The following is a 17913-nucleotide window of genomic DNA, read 5'->3' as shown; positions in this document are numbered from 1 at the left end:
TTCCCCCTTTACCTCCAAACACTTCCCCCCCCCATCCGTCACCCGTGCAGGCTTCCGTGACCCATCGATATATTTTGCACATTTACCACTACCACCACTGAATACAATTTCTGTATATTAGACGTTACGGCTGTCCACACTACACTACAGTAGAACAATAACTGTTCGTAATTGTAACGCAACTTCATAAAAAACGTACATTTCCAATGCTGAGTATTGATATCTGTGTTGACTTATTCGACTGTACATTTCTTAATGACCCGTTTTAAAACGCGCTATAAACACGGATACTGTGTAATAGTCAATTGTGCACCGTACAGTATGTCATACTTGCACGAGAGCGCATATTTGAATGTTACTCTTTTATTTTCAAGGACTGTTACGGTTTAAAACACTTTCTGACCCCATCTAAATAAGGTTTGCCTTTTGGCAATGGAAAGTCATCCGGCTTAAATGACAGCTGAGGACAACTGTTGACCTTAACACTCACCCTAAACAACCCAAAGCATAGCTTTGGTCGCCCGTGTCTTGAATGCAATACAGGACGAATAGCTTTCCTCCATCTCAACGCGAATAGCATCAGGTCAATGCCATACAAGATAGGAAAGCCAGAGATTCCATAATCACCACATTCTGTGTAGTGTAAGTTCAAATTCAATGTATAGTGTTCAAAATTACATTTTTTTTACTTGAATAAATGTGAACAACTGATAGCAGCAGTGATGCACTGATAGACAGTTGCATGTGGACAATTTCATGCGTATTAGGACTCATCAGCTCAGTATACGTGACCAATACTCAAATCTTGCAAAGTCTTCATCTGAGAACCATTAGCTTTGGCTTATAGAAACAATAATCGTCTGCAAATAACTACACAGATTGCCCAACAACGCAATCAATACTGAATGTACAACTATTGCAGTGTGTTAGTCATAGCCAATTTCATTATGAATCCCATTACATATTCATTAATGGGCCATATGGGCAACTCCTGGCCGCAGACGTCACTCACATAGAAAATCCATGGGCAATGCCTGGGTATAGACGTCATTCACATAGTAGAGGCATGGGTAATGCTTGGACAGTGACATCACATCGTAAAGCCATGGGCAATGTCTTGACGATAACGTCACTCACATAGTAAATCCATCGGCAAAGCCTGGGCTGTGACGTCACTCACAGTAAAGCCATGGGCAATGGCCTGGACTGTGACATCACTCACAGCCGTAAAGCCATGGGCAATGGCTTGACATTTGACGTCATCCACATAGTAAATCCATAGGCAATGCCTGTGCTGTGACGTCATTCACATAAATTTCGATTGAAAGCTTTCGTGACTGTAAGGATTCATCTTCTTTGGTTCTTTCGATAAAGTCACGTAGAATTTTATTATTTTATTCTCATTCTACGTGACTTTACCGAAAGAACCAAAGAAGGCCATTCACATAGTAAAGCGATGGGCAATGGCCTAGACTGTGACGTCACTCCACAACTGTAAACCATCTCCGATGACGTTCTTCACACAGCCCGCGCGCGAGCGGCACGACCGTCGCGAGATGACATCATCTCGTGATGAAAGTGACGCAATGTTGGTCCGGTGACGGTGTGGGAGAGAGACACAGACACACACACACGTGGTGACGTAACGCGGAACGCGCCCGGGTGTCACGTGGGGCGGCGGGCACGTCCCCGTGTTGACGCGATAGGAGAGCGGTGGTGGTTTTGGGGGACGCACTTGCAAACAAATTTTTTTGTTTCTTTATAACCGCGGCGTTCTCTCTCGCCAGGTTCACCGACCACCGGCACTCGGGCGCGCGATGGCGACTTGCTAAGTCGCCGGGTCGTGGTCTTTTTTTTGTTGTTTTCTGCGGTCGGCGGGAGCGAGAGGTGGGTGGGTGGAGCGGTGGGGGGGAGACATTAACGGGCCAAATGGAGGCGTCCGTGGTCAAAGATGAGTCGAAGGGGGGGCCCGTGTTGCACGTAGCCGTGGTGGGCTTCCACCACAAGAAGGGCTGCCAGGTGAGTAAGGGCCTCGGCTCTCCTGTCGCCCGCGTCGTGTCGCCTCCGTTAACGCTCAGGGCGCTGTTGACCCAACCATGCGAACCCCCGTCGCCCATTCAAGACGAAACACCCTTTCATTTAAACACCTTTTCAAGAAGCCGTCGCTCATTCAAAACTCGGCACGCGTGTAACTCATTGCCATCGTCTATGCGCCGTCCGTCATCGCGAGAAGGGCCTCTCGTTGCCAGCCTGACCCGTCAGCCGGCGTCGCACATTTAAACGATTCATCCGTGTCCCCGATGTTCATGGTCACCGCAGTCGCATGTTTCAATCCACCACGAGATTTTATCGTCGGCGAGAGTGCCCCTTGGCCACGTTTGCTTGGTTAGCGGCGATTGCACATTACCGTTCAACAACAACATCACCTATACAAACCATCGCTCCGTGACGATTTTAATGATCGCCCTGTGAAAAGTTAGCGTCCACCTTAAGGCGGGACCAGGTGAGCGCCTTCATTGGCTTCATTGCCCATGATGATTTACCTCCCGTCACCCATTCTGCATACGTATCTATAAAATCCACCACATCACAATTGATCACCACCAAAAAACCTGCGAGGTGAGGCTTTCCCTCATCGCTGCTTGTTTGTTACCCATTCAACACATAACCAATTTAACCAGACAGCCATTCGTATGATAACCCGCCGTCACCATATTTACTCACAAGCTTGGTTAGACCAGCAACCACCATTAGAATGGCCAAAAACTGGTGCCACTTTCAAAAATTATGCTTATTGCCGATTACCCTTAATGGACTTCCTTGCTTATAAACCAATAACCTCATTACCCACAACTGTTTCTAACTCGTGATCAATTACCTACTTTACTTGTGTCATTACCACCACCTACATCATTAACCCGTTCCTTCACCAAATCCCTTCATCGCCTTCCACCCACTCACTACCTTCTCGCCGATATCCCGTAATCTTTCGCATCATCTTTTCCGTCCACTCCATTGAGGGTCCCGCATATCCATCCAATATCCCAACATCCTCCTTTATCATGCTCTCTGCATCCACCGTCCATGGGCCCCTTTCTAATGCCTCGGGTACTTGTATCGGGTAAAACTGAATCCCACTCTGGTCACTCTTCCCTGTCCCTCTGCTTAATCTCCTTTCCAAACGATTCAGGATTCTTTTATTTCGTGCAAGTCTCTTCATGGCCTGCTCGACCGGCTGACCTCTTCTCCAGACTCCCTTGTTCCCTGTTCCTTTAACCCCATATACCAAAACCACTATTATTTAGTTACAGTCCCAATAAAATGCTCCTTTCAAGAACCCTGCCTCAGTCGGGTATCTATTGACTCCGCTGCCCCTTGGACCAAGCAGCGTCTCATTGTAACAACTGTGTTCTCCCACTCACCGGTCTCTATCTACACCCTTTTTTACAAGCATTGTTTATCTCACTTGCAACTTAATTGCCACGTGTAAAGCTCGCCCGATAATTATCTATCTCTTGAGAATACATGACGCAAGGTGGTGTTGCGTTTGTATCCATTGTAAACTTGAGGAACCAGTTTGGCAACCCACGTGGCTATCCCACATGAACAGTTTCTCTTACTCTGTGGCCCATCATGTAATTTTATTGGTTGATACAAATCCCATTCGATTAAAAGATCATCATTGTCAACATTAGCCGTGATCCACCCACTGCCAGATGAAGGCCTCTCCATCAATTCCATCACTCATCTGGTGTTGGGATGCCACAATCCATTTTGCTTCCGCACTTTAAGTTGATCTCATGGCGAAACATTTGCAGATTATTCCTGTTAGGGTTGTACAATAAATGGAGCTGACGAGCTATGTGTGTCGTCCCATGGGGAGGGGGTGTCCATTATATCCCACTTTGCTCACCTTACATGTCCTATCCTGACAATTCATTATTGTTTAAATATATTTCATGCCTATTTGAGAGTATAATGATTTTCAGGTCAAGTACAGATGTCAACACTGGAACGCAACTTAACACATTCTGTTTTTTTTCCACTTGAGCATTCGTTATGAATGGCATTGAATCAAAAACAGCATGAGATTTTCTTAATATTTATAATGTGCTAGTGTGGAATGTTGCTTTTGTCGCATGGATTTTAAATTGCTGACTGTGTAAAAACGCGAGCCCTTGTTGTAATGGCGGTTTTATTTACTGAGAGGAAAGAATGTAGCAGATGGTAAGTTAACAGAAACACTAAGTGAACATAACCATTTTATTTACTCAGTTTGCCTGCAAGTTTGAGTCTGAACATGTTGGTGCTATAATTATTTGCTCCATCGACCTTGATGTTTCGTACGAAAATTTGACAGTACATGCATAATGGTACATTCACGATTAAAATGTGCTGTACAGATAAATTAAGACGTCAAACCACGTGTTACCATTACATTTACCAGGGTCGTAGAATCACAAATGTCATGTATAATACACTCTCAGCCCAGGTTGCTTAACACTTAAATAATTACCTTCAGTCTACTGTACTGTTCTGCAAGTGCTAAATGTAATATTGAATACATTTGGTATTTGTCATTCTCATAGTGCAAAGCCATTACCAAGTCTGCAGTAGTTTGACAATATAGGGCCAAGTTTCTATGTATAATCAGAATCGAGTCATTTGCAGGTAATTTTTGGAATTTGGCAAATTTATGCTACGACGCCTGCTAGCACACCATGACCTCCGTATTTCAAAAGACAGGGGACCCTTTTCACTTCTACTGTGAGGCAGACTGTGCGTATTTTATTGTTAATACACCCCGCAGTAATAACCAATGCTAACTGCCGGTTTTTGCACTGAAGTTCAACAACAACCACCGCTTGGCTATGTCACCATTGCAATGGATAGATAAAAGTGGCAGGTGGGGTATCAGGCTGTGATGTGTCAAGACGGTGAACAAGTGCATTGTGGTCATCCTAAAGACCATGAATGGGGATTATTTCAGTACTTTTGTAAATATACAGTAAGCACATGCTGTACTGCATATGTGAGGACATCGAATTGTGTGAAAGTAAGTTTGGTTATGTTTTGTACATAAAGCAGGTGCTTCCAGATACCTTTGAAGCAGAAATGTAATTAGGCAAACATATGGATCAATATTTTGTAAATTCAAGGTACGTGGTTTCTGGCTTGGGTTTAACTGAGGTCAAGTCCAATGCCATCTTTTATTATAAGGTACTGCTATTTAGTCTCAGTATGAGACGTGTAAACATAAAACTAAATATTTACCTTGTTTGGCCAATTCAATATATCATCTAGTTTGTAGTGAAATAATGTTTTGACTCGGGTAAATCTAACTGGATTGCTCAGTCTGCATATATGTATGCCTTAGGACCCATTCTGTGGTCTGTTGGCAGTAGTAAGCATATGTCTCGAGGGAATCAAGTTCTAATAGCCTGATATTGATTTTTGTGGCCAATCATTAGCCCTCCTGCTCAGAGTATGTTGCCAGGAGGGCATGGTGCATGTTTATAATTTTTGGCAACACCTTTAACCCTGAGCTTTTGTGGGAATTCATTTGGAGAGTACTTACAAGTCAGGATTCTCGGTGTCAGGTGAGGCCATTGGAGTTAATGTGAGGGGACCCAATTATGTCTGTTGATTATCCCCAATTTAGCACTCCAACAACGAAGCAGCCGGCTATTTAAATTGTCTACACATGACAGAAACTGCTCGAGCGTATTAGTCTTCTGCACATGAATTTTGCTGCAGTTTGTCCTTCGAATGGCAATAATTTTATTACGTTACGTTCACATACAAATCTGGTCTTGAAAAATAAATACGAACAGCCATATATATTGCATATGCTTAACAATTGAGTAAATCAAGCAATTGAATGTAGTTTTAATTAAAGGAAGTGTGACCAAAGTTCGTGCTCAGGTGCTGGACTTGTTTGGCCTGAAACATTTTTTTCCCTGGAGGTTCCGTGTCCAGTCACTATTCAGTGTTAAAACCATTTGCAATGTGGAAAAATGTTCCTATTAACTCGTCTCAACGTATTTTCATACCATGCCTATTTTTAGATCTTTCCAAAGTCCACTTTAGACCTATTTTACAAAGGTTTTGAAAATTAAAACTGTTATATGTTTACCAATAAAAATATGGAGTTGACTAAAGTCTTACTCTTACAATTAGCACATGAAAGAGTGAAAGCCTTTCACGCTTCTCACTTTTCAAAGCTATTGTTATGTATTAGAAGCAGTGTGGAGTAAAATAACACTTGAGTTATGTTATTTCAGGATGATGAATAGGAAATATATTGCTGTCAAATAATTAATTATGAGTTATTAAAGGTCCATTTATTATGCTCATGAATTGGGTAAAAAAACCCTTTTACAATTGACAAGTTAATCGCTAATTAATTAAAAACATCCGTGCGCCTTTCATTAAGCAGCCTTAGTGTAATGTTAGGCTGTAATAATACGTGATCTTCACCAAAAATTGCATAATTTTACATATGTTTTAATTCAGAAGTGATTGTGTGGGGTGGCACGTGCCCCCCCCCCCCCCCAATGATCCGATCGAAATCCCTTATTTCGATCGGATCACTGGGGTTTATTAGTAATAAATCGGCATTCTGCGACCCCCACTGCCACTGTGTCGCATATTATTACGTGCCAGGCACTCTATGAGATGATAGGACAATAGTTTGAGTCCATAATTGGCAATAAGTAACGGAAAAGCAGTTGTAAGTGACTCTCAGAATTTTGCGCAGTTGCGTATACAGGACACGACTTCCCTGAAGGCATCAACACCTTCAGCGAGCGCGATGCCGATCACACAACGCGGTTCAAATTCGACCCTCGATCGATGGCTGTGCCATCGCCGCACACGCGTCGAATAAAAAGCAAGGGACAAGTCTTTACTTACTAACAACGTCTACCATTTTTCATTGCTGGAGGGGTTGCCCCCCCCCCACCTGAAAATCCTGGCTCCGCCATTGTGTGTAACACGTGTGAAATTAATACCATATTAAAGATGCTCAAGGGAAAAATGTGGTCTTTTTTCACTATGTCACCAAGTAAGCTCATGAAGATGTTTTATTTTGAAATTTTCTCTTGTACATTATTGAACACATTTAGTTTGGAAAATATGTACTGTAGGGCACCATCCTTTTAGCTCCCCATTCTAAATAGCCCACTGTAGAAAAACTAGCGTTTCGGTTGTAGGTTTTATCCTTTGAAAATCGTGGACATGCAAAAAAAGTTCCTTTCTAATTGTTGCCGTTTAGTATCTGAGATTAATAGCTAAATTCTGAATACATTAATGAAATAATAGGTAAAAAATTGTCCATATGCTTTTTGTCAAGCCTCTTACTTGGATATAATACACTTAAATGGTTATTTAAAATACAATACTTGGTTAATGAGTTGTAATGTCAAGGTCAAAGATCACATTTTTGAAGGGTCATCCCAGAAGGCACCTGTAATGTTGGTCAAAATCATATAAGTAAATTTCTCCAGGTAATGTATTTTATGAGAATCTGGAATGGTCATATATTGGTCCAGGTGACATAATGACCACAATATACACAGAGGGGCTGAATATTACTGTTGCAAAGTAGTGGAATGTGACCTGCTGGAGAATAAATGTGCTGAATAAGTCATTAAAGTTAGTGGTCCTCCTTTTTTTAACTCGGGATACTGGCCCTGCCCTTTATAAAGTGACATTTTATGTCATTACACCCTACCATGCCAAATCGCTCTCCGTGGTGCTAACGTTAAAAAAACGCCACTTTTTTCAAATTTTCTTACTGTGGTTTTCACACCTGATGATGATTGCTTGTGTTGCAGTCGAACCGTCGTGATAATTTTATTGTTTTATATTTTTATTTTATTGTTTCCCTTCTACGTGACTTTACCGAAAGAATCAAGAATATGAATCTCTGCAGTCACGAAAGCTTTAAATCAAAATTTTGTTTCAGCAAGTTGAAATATTCATTTGATGACAATAAATTGACTACAGGTGAATGCACATAAATACAAATTTTCCACATTTGTGGTCCTTCCCCCGCACCTCTGAATAGCACGGTTGGCTTTATACGGTACGCAAGAAGTTCAGCATACATGTATGCACTTGTACAACCCTTGCAAGCGAAATGTTCTATAACAAGGGATCAATCGGGTAAAATATCTTGATAAAAAAGGATGGTCTATAAGGAGTCTACCATATTATGTGTGCTTATCGGAATAATTACACCATTACATATATCTGCAGGAAACATGCAGAGTTTACCATGTTTTCACATGCTGAAGAAAAAATGGCAAAAATATATGCAGAGCCCGCTACAGTCCCTCCTCATAGAAGATTTGCACACATCTCTTTTTCTCAATTAGATGTTTCATATATTGTACTCATTGTTTCCTTTTTAATTGTATAAGTTGAAAGAAAACAATTCGATACTAAAAAAGGTTGATACATTGGAGTGTAGTATTTATTTTTTTATGTAGACATTGCATTACTTTAAATAACATAATCGGTTTATTTTTGTAGGACACATGCGTGTATAGATAGGTTGTTTTGAAATCCATATTTTGTTTTGGTGGCATCTTTCAAAATAAATGCATAGAATGAAATGTTATTGTGTATACTGCAAACAAGCTCGAGTTTATATGAAATGCTGCCATGTGTAACGATGACATTTTGCGTAGAAAAGGAAAAACTGGAAATAATGTATTTTTTTCAGAAGCCTGGTCGTGTATAAAAATCAGTCCTGGACTTGCATAGAGGATTCTAACATTTTAAACTCGAAATGTGTTCAAGATATCTGAGTTTCCCTGCAGTGGACTGACTTGGCAGTGTGCAATTTTGCAGTTGAATTCAATTTTGTATCAATGTGCACCTAAAGTGAAAAGTAAATGTGATATTTTAAAATAATATAGTTGTGTTAGACAGTTATGGTTAAAATCTTACACGCGCTCTCAGAAGTTTGCAAGATTAATTTCGTGTTGAATTCAGCTTGGTACTCTTTATCTGTACAAGCAATATGCACCAATGTAAATAGAGGAGGTTGCAGAATTGATGAAGGGTGTTTTCTGAGACAGACATTGGGATGGATTACGAGAGCGCCACAACGAAAGCCAAATGGTGTAAATTCACTCTAATAGCGTACCTTTTGAGCACAGGTGTCGGCTTTGCAACAGATATGTAATCTCAGTGATGGAAGAAAGTGATAGCATGGTGTGGTGGCATCAACGGCATTGGCCAGAGTTAAATATTGCTTTTTGGCCCGTGTCAGACGCGCATTTCCAAGACGATGTAGAGACGGTGCCGCATATCTCTCTGCTGGTGCAGGTGGAGTTCTCGTATCCGCCTTTGCTGGAGAAAGAGGGGCATGACAGCCACAGCCTACCCGAGGAGTGGAAGTACCTGCCCTTCCTTGCGCTACCAGATGGAGCTCACAACTTCCAGGAGGGTGAGGGCCACACTGTGTCTCTACTACCGTGCCTTTAACATGTGCAGCATTTATTAACCCCTAATGAGGCTGTGACTGCATCATGCAGCACTGATTTTAACAGCGTTGTCTTGCACACGACATGTTCAAATTATTGAATGCATAATGCAATTCAATGGGTGTCCATTGGAGAGTTTACACTGTCAATTGAACTAAAAATACACTTGCTAGAGCTTTATTTGTGTAGTAAAAGGTAACAGTGCAGCCTTGCAATTGCTTGCTCACGTGACTGCTAGCTGAAGGAGCACTAGGGGCTCTGTTCTTCCACACTGATAAGATGTGTTGCAAGAGGTGGGAGTACTCACACTTTACCCCACCACACACAAACCTGCTGATTGACCCTTTGTGGTGTACCCATTTATACTGCTTGGTGGAGTCATGGAAGGATTTTAAGAAACTTGTTGTGCCAGAAGATTGTGCTCTCCAATTGCATCACGGCAGATCCCCGTTTATATAGTGCCACGGTAACAGTCAACACCTTTTCATTTTGTATCGTGAATGTGGTTAATTATTTATTGAATGTGTGGGGCTCATTTATAAATGTAATGTGTTTTAATGAATGTAAATAATGTGTTCTGTACGTTGTAGCATCAAAGAGGCAGCCCAGGTTTTCTAAAGTGCTGGTCAAGTGGGTCCATTAGAAAACATGTATTAGTGTAATGCCTGTTCATGAATGGAAATAATTTCTTCCCAGTAGTGTGGAACCAAAAAGGGTGAAGTGGGGTTTAAGTGTTCCCTTCAAGTGGGCAAATATATAACCTGCTAAAACTACACTGAAAACGATCAACATATAAATGAAATCTACTGGATAAACCTGGCCATCATTATGTTAAACCCAGCGAGGATCATTTAAGGAAGCGTAAATGGATTCTCAGCCTACAGTAAGCAAACATCATTACTTTCAGTGCCAATTTTACCTGGAAATAACAACCTCGTACATCGATACGAGTATAGCAGGTGTTTTCTGATGAGAAGTCTGCAGCTCTGGAAACCAAACTATAAAATTTAAAGTCACGTAAATGATGTTTGTAAATAAACTACCAGAATACACACTTAGGGTATGGTGATATTTTCCACAGACACGGTGTTTTTCCTACTTCCTGCACGTGACGGAGAGAAAGGAACGGTGTACGGTGTTTCCTGCTACAAGCAGATTGAAGCAAAGGTTAGTAGAAATGAGAATTGCTAAAAAAACATCTTGTGCACGATATATTCTGGTACCAAATAGCATACTTACATTTTTTACATGAGGCATGTGCTTCAGTACAACATTCATCAGTGCTGGCAGCTAAATGCCTCACTTCTAATTTACAAAAACAAGCTTTAGAAAAATACCATTGCAAGTCCAGAATATATAAAATTGGAATTCATTTCTCATCCAATCTATGCTAGTGTGTTTTAGCAGCCTTAAATACAGTGAACATAAATGTTGTTTATTGTTAAGAAACCCTATTGCTCACCACATTAAGTGCAACGTATCAGACTTGTTGGGATCGTACAAGCCAAAATGATTGATATAGCATCCAATACAGAAGATTACTTTTGCAGATATTCTATACACACATCGTATGTATTGTAACACCATTTCTCATTGTGTGCTTCATCTTTTATAGCCCAGCATTCCATTTGTACGTCAACTAAATTATGAGAGCCTTTCAGAAGCCCTGAATCAAAAAGTTATAGAAAGTGGATCCCCCCCAGATTTAGGGGGACGACGGGTGAGGCGTAAAGTATCGACAAGCCCTCCACAGGAGCTAGAATAAGGCGGCCATAGGCCACTGAAATTCTAGTCTTGTAAATTTAAGTTGGCTTATTGTGCATTAAACTGTTGAAGTAGTATATTTTTGGCTTGCTATTATATATATTAATATGCTCAAGCATTGCTGCCAGTTTGTTTTGTTCTTTGAATAGTATGTCCGTTTAAATAATATCATGTTTCATCCAATATATATGCTGAATTGAGTGACTAATTGAAATTTAAATCTTGTTAATGAAAGCTGACAATTGACAGAAATATAGTTGATTCTATGCTTGTAACTAGAGAAATCCGAACATTTAACACTTTTGGTCTGCCAAAAAAATGTGGGTCTCACAAAATTAGAAGGCAAAAGGTGCATTGAACCTCAGCTTCTGAAAGTTTTCATCTGGAGGTTTTGAAGAGTGCAAAAACAAACATCAGATTTGCAAAATCCAAAAATGGAAATTTTGCAATTTAATCAAAGTATGACATTTCCATCATTGAATTGTTTGGGTAGCTTTCGGAATAGAGAAGCAATCTCTATGCAGTCTATATGCAGTAATACATTTCTAAATAACAGTGTGTTCATTTACACAGACACTGAAAGTCCGTGAAGCAGATGTGACCAGGGAGACGGTGCAGAAGAGTGTCTGTGTGCTCAGCAACACGGTAAGTGGAAATTTTGATGCAGTGTAGGTGAGAGGTGTACGAGAAACTCTCCTGGAAGATGAGTGCTTTCCAGCTACTAACTTTGCTCTTTCCATTAAATGTCAGCCTTTAGAAGGTCATATTTTTTTTCAATAATGTACGAAAACAAAACTCCATTTGGTTTATTTGTATGTGCATTCTCTTAGAGTATGAAAGAGTTGTATTTTTTGTATTCCTTTGGTTTTGGGTAACATTATTTTACATTGTGAAAATAACAACACGCAGCAGGAGTTGGTTTGCTGTATGGTGAGACTCGGGTAATTGATTTTACTTTTTGGGATGATACATGCCTGCTCATGCAAAAGCAATAGATTAAATACTTCTTTCAGTGTGTCTAAAATGTATGCACACTGTATTATAATAGTTTTGTGAATGATTTGTGGTCAAAATTGAGAGGACTGTTTAGAATTGACAAAAAATGTTATAAAAATAAAGCAGCAAGAATCTTTCAGATTTTCACACCTTTGTCTAAGTTATTATTAACAGTGGTGTATTTATAATGTTCATAGCAATTACTGTCGTTTGTTACGTGAATTTAAATACCAAGCAGACATCTGAATAACGCCTAAACAGGACAGATACAAATTATGTAGGTGCTTTTTTGGGACACTAATTATGGTATTGTCTTCTCAAAGGAAAATACTTGAACCATGTACAACATCACAAAATGGCTCTACATTTCTAACCATTCTCCACTTGGTGAAATAATTCGGAGACGTATAATGACCTGTTACATATTGATAATGATAGACAAGAGGTTTCCTATGGTATCATAAGTAGGAACATTTGAAAAGAATAAAGCATGCAAATGAGTGAGAGATCATATTGATTAAGATGGCTTTAAGATAATCAAATGTAGGTGTCTGAGAAAAACACTCAAGATTTGGCACACATTCATACTTAATGTTGACCTAAATAAGTCTGTAAACATTATTGGGCTTCCTAGATGTGAAGCTTTCGTGACTGCAGGAATCCATACTTTTTGGTTCTTTTGGTAAAGTTACGAAGGTAGAAAAATAATAATATATCATGACGTTTCGATAGCAACACAAGCGGTCGTCCTCAGGCGGAAAAAAATAACCCAGCAGTGGAACTGCTGAACCAGGAAAGAGCTGTTACAGCAAGAGGTTATATATGTGGCGAAGGGCAAGCAGGCGGGGTCTGAGTTGGAAAGGAATTCCATCCCCGCACGCAAGCACGTCAGCTGTGTTAATGGGAGAGATTAGGCATATAGATAAGGGGGGTTAGCAAGTTAATGTCATGTCTTTGTGTAACACAAGCTGCTGCGGCGCTGCCAACTGCGCTGTGAGAGGCAAGCGCGTCCACGCAAGAGAACCACAGCAACGGTGGTCGCGCCAGTGAGACACACAGCCAGAACCATCGATACATCGAGGCTAAGGGAGCAGAGGTGGCCATGTTAGTGAAACCCCAGCCCGTTAATGCAGAGGCACCCAACAGGGCAATGCAACTCAATAGACATGACATTAACTGCTGGATTATTTTTTCAACCTGAGGACGACCGCTTGTGTTGCGATCGAAACGTCGTGATATATTATTATTATTATTATTTTATTTTTCTACCGACGTGACTTTACCGAAAGAACCAAAGAGTATTATTGGGCTTATTGAAATTATGAAATCTTTTTTACATTTAAGTGTTTGTATAGAACTGATTAAGCGAATTTAATAAATTCATACTGGACCATAACATTTGATAATTATTTCAATGCATTACTTGATAATATTTACATTGGACAAATATTACCAGGTGTGAGGTTGCCATGCTTCAACAGCACTTTTTAGATATAATGCAGTGGTTTACATTAATTTAATGTACGGTAATTTAATTGTGCTGGAAATTATATGCCTAAACATGTCTTTTTGTGTTTAATAACATTCAGTTATATGACAGCTGATGCTAATCGCAGGAGGTAGTAAGTTACATTGATAGATAACAAATTAGTCATCCTCATCATAGGGGGAATTATACGTAGCTATAAATTTCCTTATAGATGATAAAACGTCTTAAACCATATATTCTTTACTCCTGAATAATAATGGTTTTGCAACTTAATACATTCCATCCTTAGTTATGAACATTATATTCTTCCAAAGCTGTGTATTTTATAGTTGCCCTTATGCTATAAAATATATAACAAACCAAGGTTCAAGATTTGCATTGTAATCCTTGTTAGTGATATGCAATACTGCTTTCTCAAATAAGATATTCACAGCAACTTGCCCTACCCTGGTAACTGGTATACATTGCTTACTGGTGTTGGGGATTTAGATGAAATGAGTACAGGACTGTTTTGCTGTTTATTTTCTATAATCTGAATACTCAGATTGTAAATGTTGTGGCTTGGCTCTCCAACACACCGGTATGCTGTACTTGTAACGAATTGGCATGTTCTGTTTACGTGACAAACCTTACTTATTGGCTGTGTAGGGTAGTGGCGGGTTTAACGACACATATTTACGCGATCTAACAAAAAAAACCTGTATTATGAATTATATTAGTCGCGAAAGCCTACGTATTAAACTCTTAATTTTGTGTTTTTTTCAAACCCATAGTAATAATATTAATTCCCAAGATTGTATTAACATAATCGTGCCTTGAAAAGGAAATTGACAATTCCGGGTTTAAAAACTTTATGTTAATGTGGGTTGATGTTTCATATGAATTACATGGACAATTTAAACAGTGGTGATCATTTATATGCAGCAGGATGCATTTTAAGCAGATGGCAAGTGGATGTGTATTCTAACTACAATCTGGCAGTTCTATGTCGGAAAAATTATGATTACAAGTGAGATAAAAACCTCAGTTAAACGTTGATAAGTTAGCTAAAGGTGATAACAGTACGCATGTTTAGCTTAATGCCCACTTTGACCTACAGCACTAGCTGTGGACTAACGTGTCAATATGTCACTATGATTGTTTTTATGTCGTTCAGCCACTGTTTGGTCTGCTGCAAGCAAAGCTGCAGCTCATTACGCATGCCTATTTCGAAGAGAAGGATTTTTCTCAGATTTCAATCCTCAAGGTAGGTGATTGCTGTGGCTACATCGCCTCAGTGTTATTGTTCCTAAATAAGTAAACAACATTCTGAAACCAACATTTGCGAGCGGATCTACTTTTACCGCATAAAAAATGTATGGTAAACTTTGCATCGTTACATTCTCATGTTTTTCATGCATGCATCATTAGCTCACTAATACTGGGAATTTACACAAGCTACGCAATCTGTCACAAATGTTGAATAGTCTTCATGTATACTTTTGGTGTAAATAATTCGCATGTGTTTTTTGCGTGACAAACACATTTATATTTAGGTAATCTAACCCAAAACCTTTATTATGGATAAATTATTTTAACTGGCATCTTTATAAAATCACTATGTAAATAAAATTTTAACATTTTTATATTATTTTAACGATTAAGATGATAATAAAATATTTTAACCTGTACTGTAATATGTTACTGGTTCTATAATGTTTTGCTGAAAACGTGAGACCCTGATAGAAATGATATACAAGGATCTACAGTGCTCAGCATCGTACGTAACACCACACTGCTGCACTCTACATTTTGGTTATGCAAGGCTGTATTGTTTCATGCTGTAGGAGTTGTACGACCATGTGAACAGCTCCCTCAAGGGAAGCCTGTTGGAAGGCTCCCAAGCGTTCCTAGGTGAGTCAAAGCTTTTACTTTTTCTGGCGCTTTGTTTACCCTTATTACAGGCCTCTGAAGGATTAATACGTTATCTTACGGAATGCATACATTGTCACTCACCTGCTTAGCTTATATAGTTTATGGGTATAAACTATATTGAATACAGCAGGTGTTTTACCATAGCAACCACTTTAATAGGTGCGTACAGTACACCAATCCTTAAGCTCCTTTAAATATAACATATCCCATAACCACATGGCTTAGCCTGTTTTCGTGCATATATACTGTAGTGTAAATACATCACCAAAGAAATAAGTATAAATATTGGAAATAAATGTAATCTAGGCATCCATTGATAATGGGCGTGTGGTGTTCTCTTGCTGTTCTGCTCTTTAATTGGTAATTTAAGTTGACAAAAGGTTGTCCCTGCTATACCTGTTGTAGGTCTGTCTGCACGTGATCTGGTGTTGCGTTTCAAGCACAAGGTAAAGCAGCACCGATACGGTGTTGCCTTTCTCTTACATCTCGCTGTCGCTGCTCTTTGTTTAACAGCTGTTGTTTGAAAAGGCATGGTGTGCAACTCGCAGCAGCGAAGCTGTACAGCTTTGTCAACGTCGGGATCATACATGGTGGTGACATTTGTACACGTCCTCCAACAGAGCTTATGTTATGTGGCAAGCAAGGCCCAAATTTTTATGAAGCATAGGCCTGAATATTGGAGGAGGAGTGACTATAAATTAAAAAAGCCTCCTAAGAGTGAGCCTTTTGGGTGGAATAAGTGGTGATTGTGGGTCCACCTGGATCCAGGATGTAAAAACATGGACCTCTCTCATTGCTCTCCAATTATTGCCCCAATGTATTTATGCTTTTGCTCGTACCTTTTTGCCTCAGAATATGTAATGATTGCAATCTTATTAAGCGTTTGTATCGTAAGTATAAATGTTGTGCTGGCATTCAAAGGTTTGCTGTATGTTAGAGCGCATAATAAAGGTATTGTGGCGTTAACCTCTTGAGCAGTGCAGAGGCACATTTATGGAAAATGCAAGGGGAAGTGCTGATGTTACAAATTGCGGATGGAGGCCTCGATGTTGCTCATATATTATTCTAAGGAAAAGTAATGTATTAATGTTCAGTGTATTTGTTGTGGTTGTGTACCACTGCAGACGAGTATCAACAAATAATGTGTTTTAATTAGAATGCATATTGGCTTTCATAAGACACGAGGTCATGCTACCAAAAGAGTAAACGCTTTTTAGGCATTGTCATTTTCACAGAAACATTTGTTTTACTGAAAGAAGCCATGTGTTGAACGGGGCCTGATATTATTAACGTGCAAGCACCGTGAAGAACTCGATGTATAATACACGTAAATTGATATCCCTATTCAGATTTCATGGGTAGCATCTGGCACACGTACCACGGGAGATTTTGCTGATTGTTCGGTAATGGTGGCAATGGTGTAGCTGTCGGTGAAAAACGGGAAATCCTGCTTTTGTACGGGGCTGCTCCGGGAAGGATTCATACATTGCACGGATCTGCCCTGGCAGCTGCCTGCCTGCCAAGCTGTCAGCTGACATACAGTGCTTATATACTTACTTATTTATTTGTCTTGAGCTTTTTGCCCCATTGTACACTGGGTTTCAATGTATAAGGGGATAAATTGCTCGACCGCTGGGTTTCCATTTTGACGTAATGGTGTAGTTTTACGTTATGAATTGTGTTTTAATGTAGATAAGTGTTAGGAAGGGCACAGGGAAAAAACATCAGTTCTATGGTAGGATGCATTGGCGGAAGTATCCACAAAATATTCCACAAATTTATATATTATCCATGTTTGTTATGGATTGCGGTTGGGCTACAGTATTTGGTCCCTGTACACTCAAGGTTAAGTAGCATAACAAATATAATTCTTTGTTCTGAAATATTTTTAAAAAAATTTAATGATTCGACCAAAGGGCATGTTTGTCTATTTTATGTGTTGGAATTCTTAAAGGAATGCGGCTGAACTTTGTTTAGAACAGGAAACATGCCTCTTTATTTTTTGTAACAATTTAATCAAAGAAATACAATGTTGCTAAAATCAATACACTCTGAAACATGATATAAACTGGAGCATGGGGCATTGCAAATGGTGAGAGAGTGCATTGTGTGTGATAACAGTTGAGGCTAAAATGTTTTTGTCAATGCTGCTCATGGAGAAAGCTATGTTATATTTATACGTAAGCATGGGATAGTTTTTCTTAAAGTATGTTTACATAGCTTTGTCTATATTAGTTATGTTTTATGTTGATG

General features: G+C 39.6%; 1 protein-coding gene across 1 annotated transcript in view; it reads left to right on the top strand.

The window, feature by feature from the left end:
- The first annotated feature begins 1597 nt into the window (after window positions 1–1597).
- The window catches only part of LOC116938748 (late secretory pathway protein AVL9 homolog), a 31214-nt gene continuing 14898 nt past the window's right edge, over window positions 1598–17913 (top strand). Inside the window, exons 1-7 of the mRNA XM_032946331.2 lie at window positions 1598–2019; window positions 9340–9460; window positions 10579–10664; window positions 11835–11906; window positions 14903–14992; window positions 15573–15639; window positions 16066–16106. Of these exons, the coding sequence (XP_032802222.1) occupies window positions 1930–2019; window positions 9340–9460; window positions 10579–10664; window positions 11835–11906; window positions 14903–14992; window positions 15573–15639; window positions 16066–16106 (567 nt within the window). The 5' untranslated portion in view covers window positions 1598–1929. The remainder of the gene's footprint in view (window positions 2020–9339; window positions 9461–10578; window positions 10665–11834; window positions 11907–14902; window positions 14993–15572; window positions 15640–16065; window positions 16107–17913) is intronic.

Source organism: Petromyzon marinus, chromosome 4 (assembly GCF_048934315.1).
Source record: "Petromyzon marinus isolate PM22_M1 ecotype Great Lakes invasive population chromosome 4, UKy_Petmar_22M1.pri1.0, whole genome shotgun sequence".
In the NCBI taxonomy this organism is placed as follows: domain Eukaryota; kingdom Metazoa; phylum Chordata; class Hyperoartia; order Petromyzontiformes; family Petromyzontidae; genus Petromyzon; species Petromyzon marinus.
This window is presented reverse-complemented; position numbering and strand designations above follow the sequence as displayed.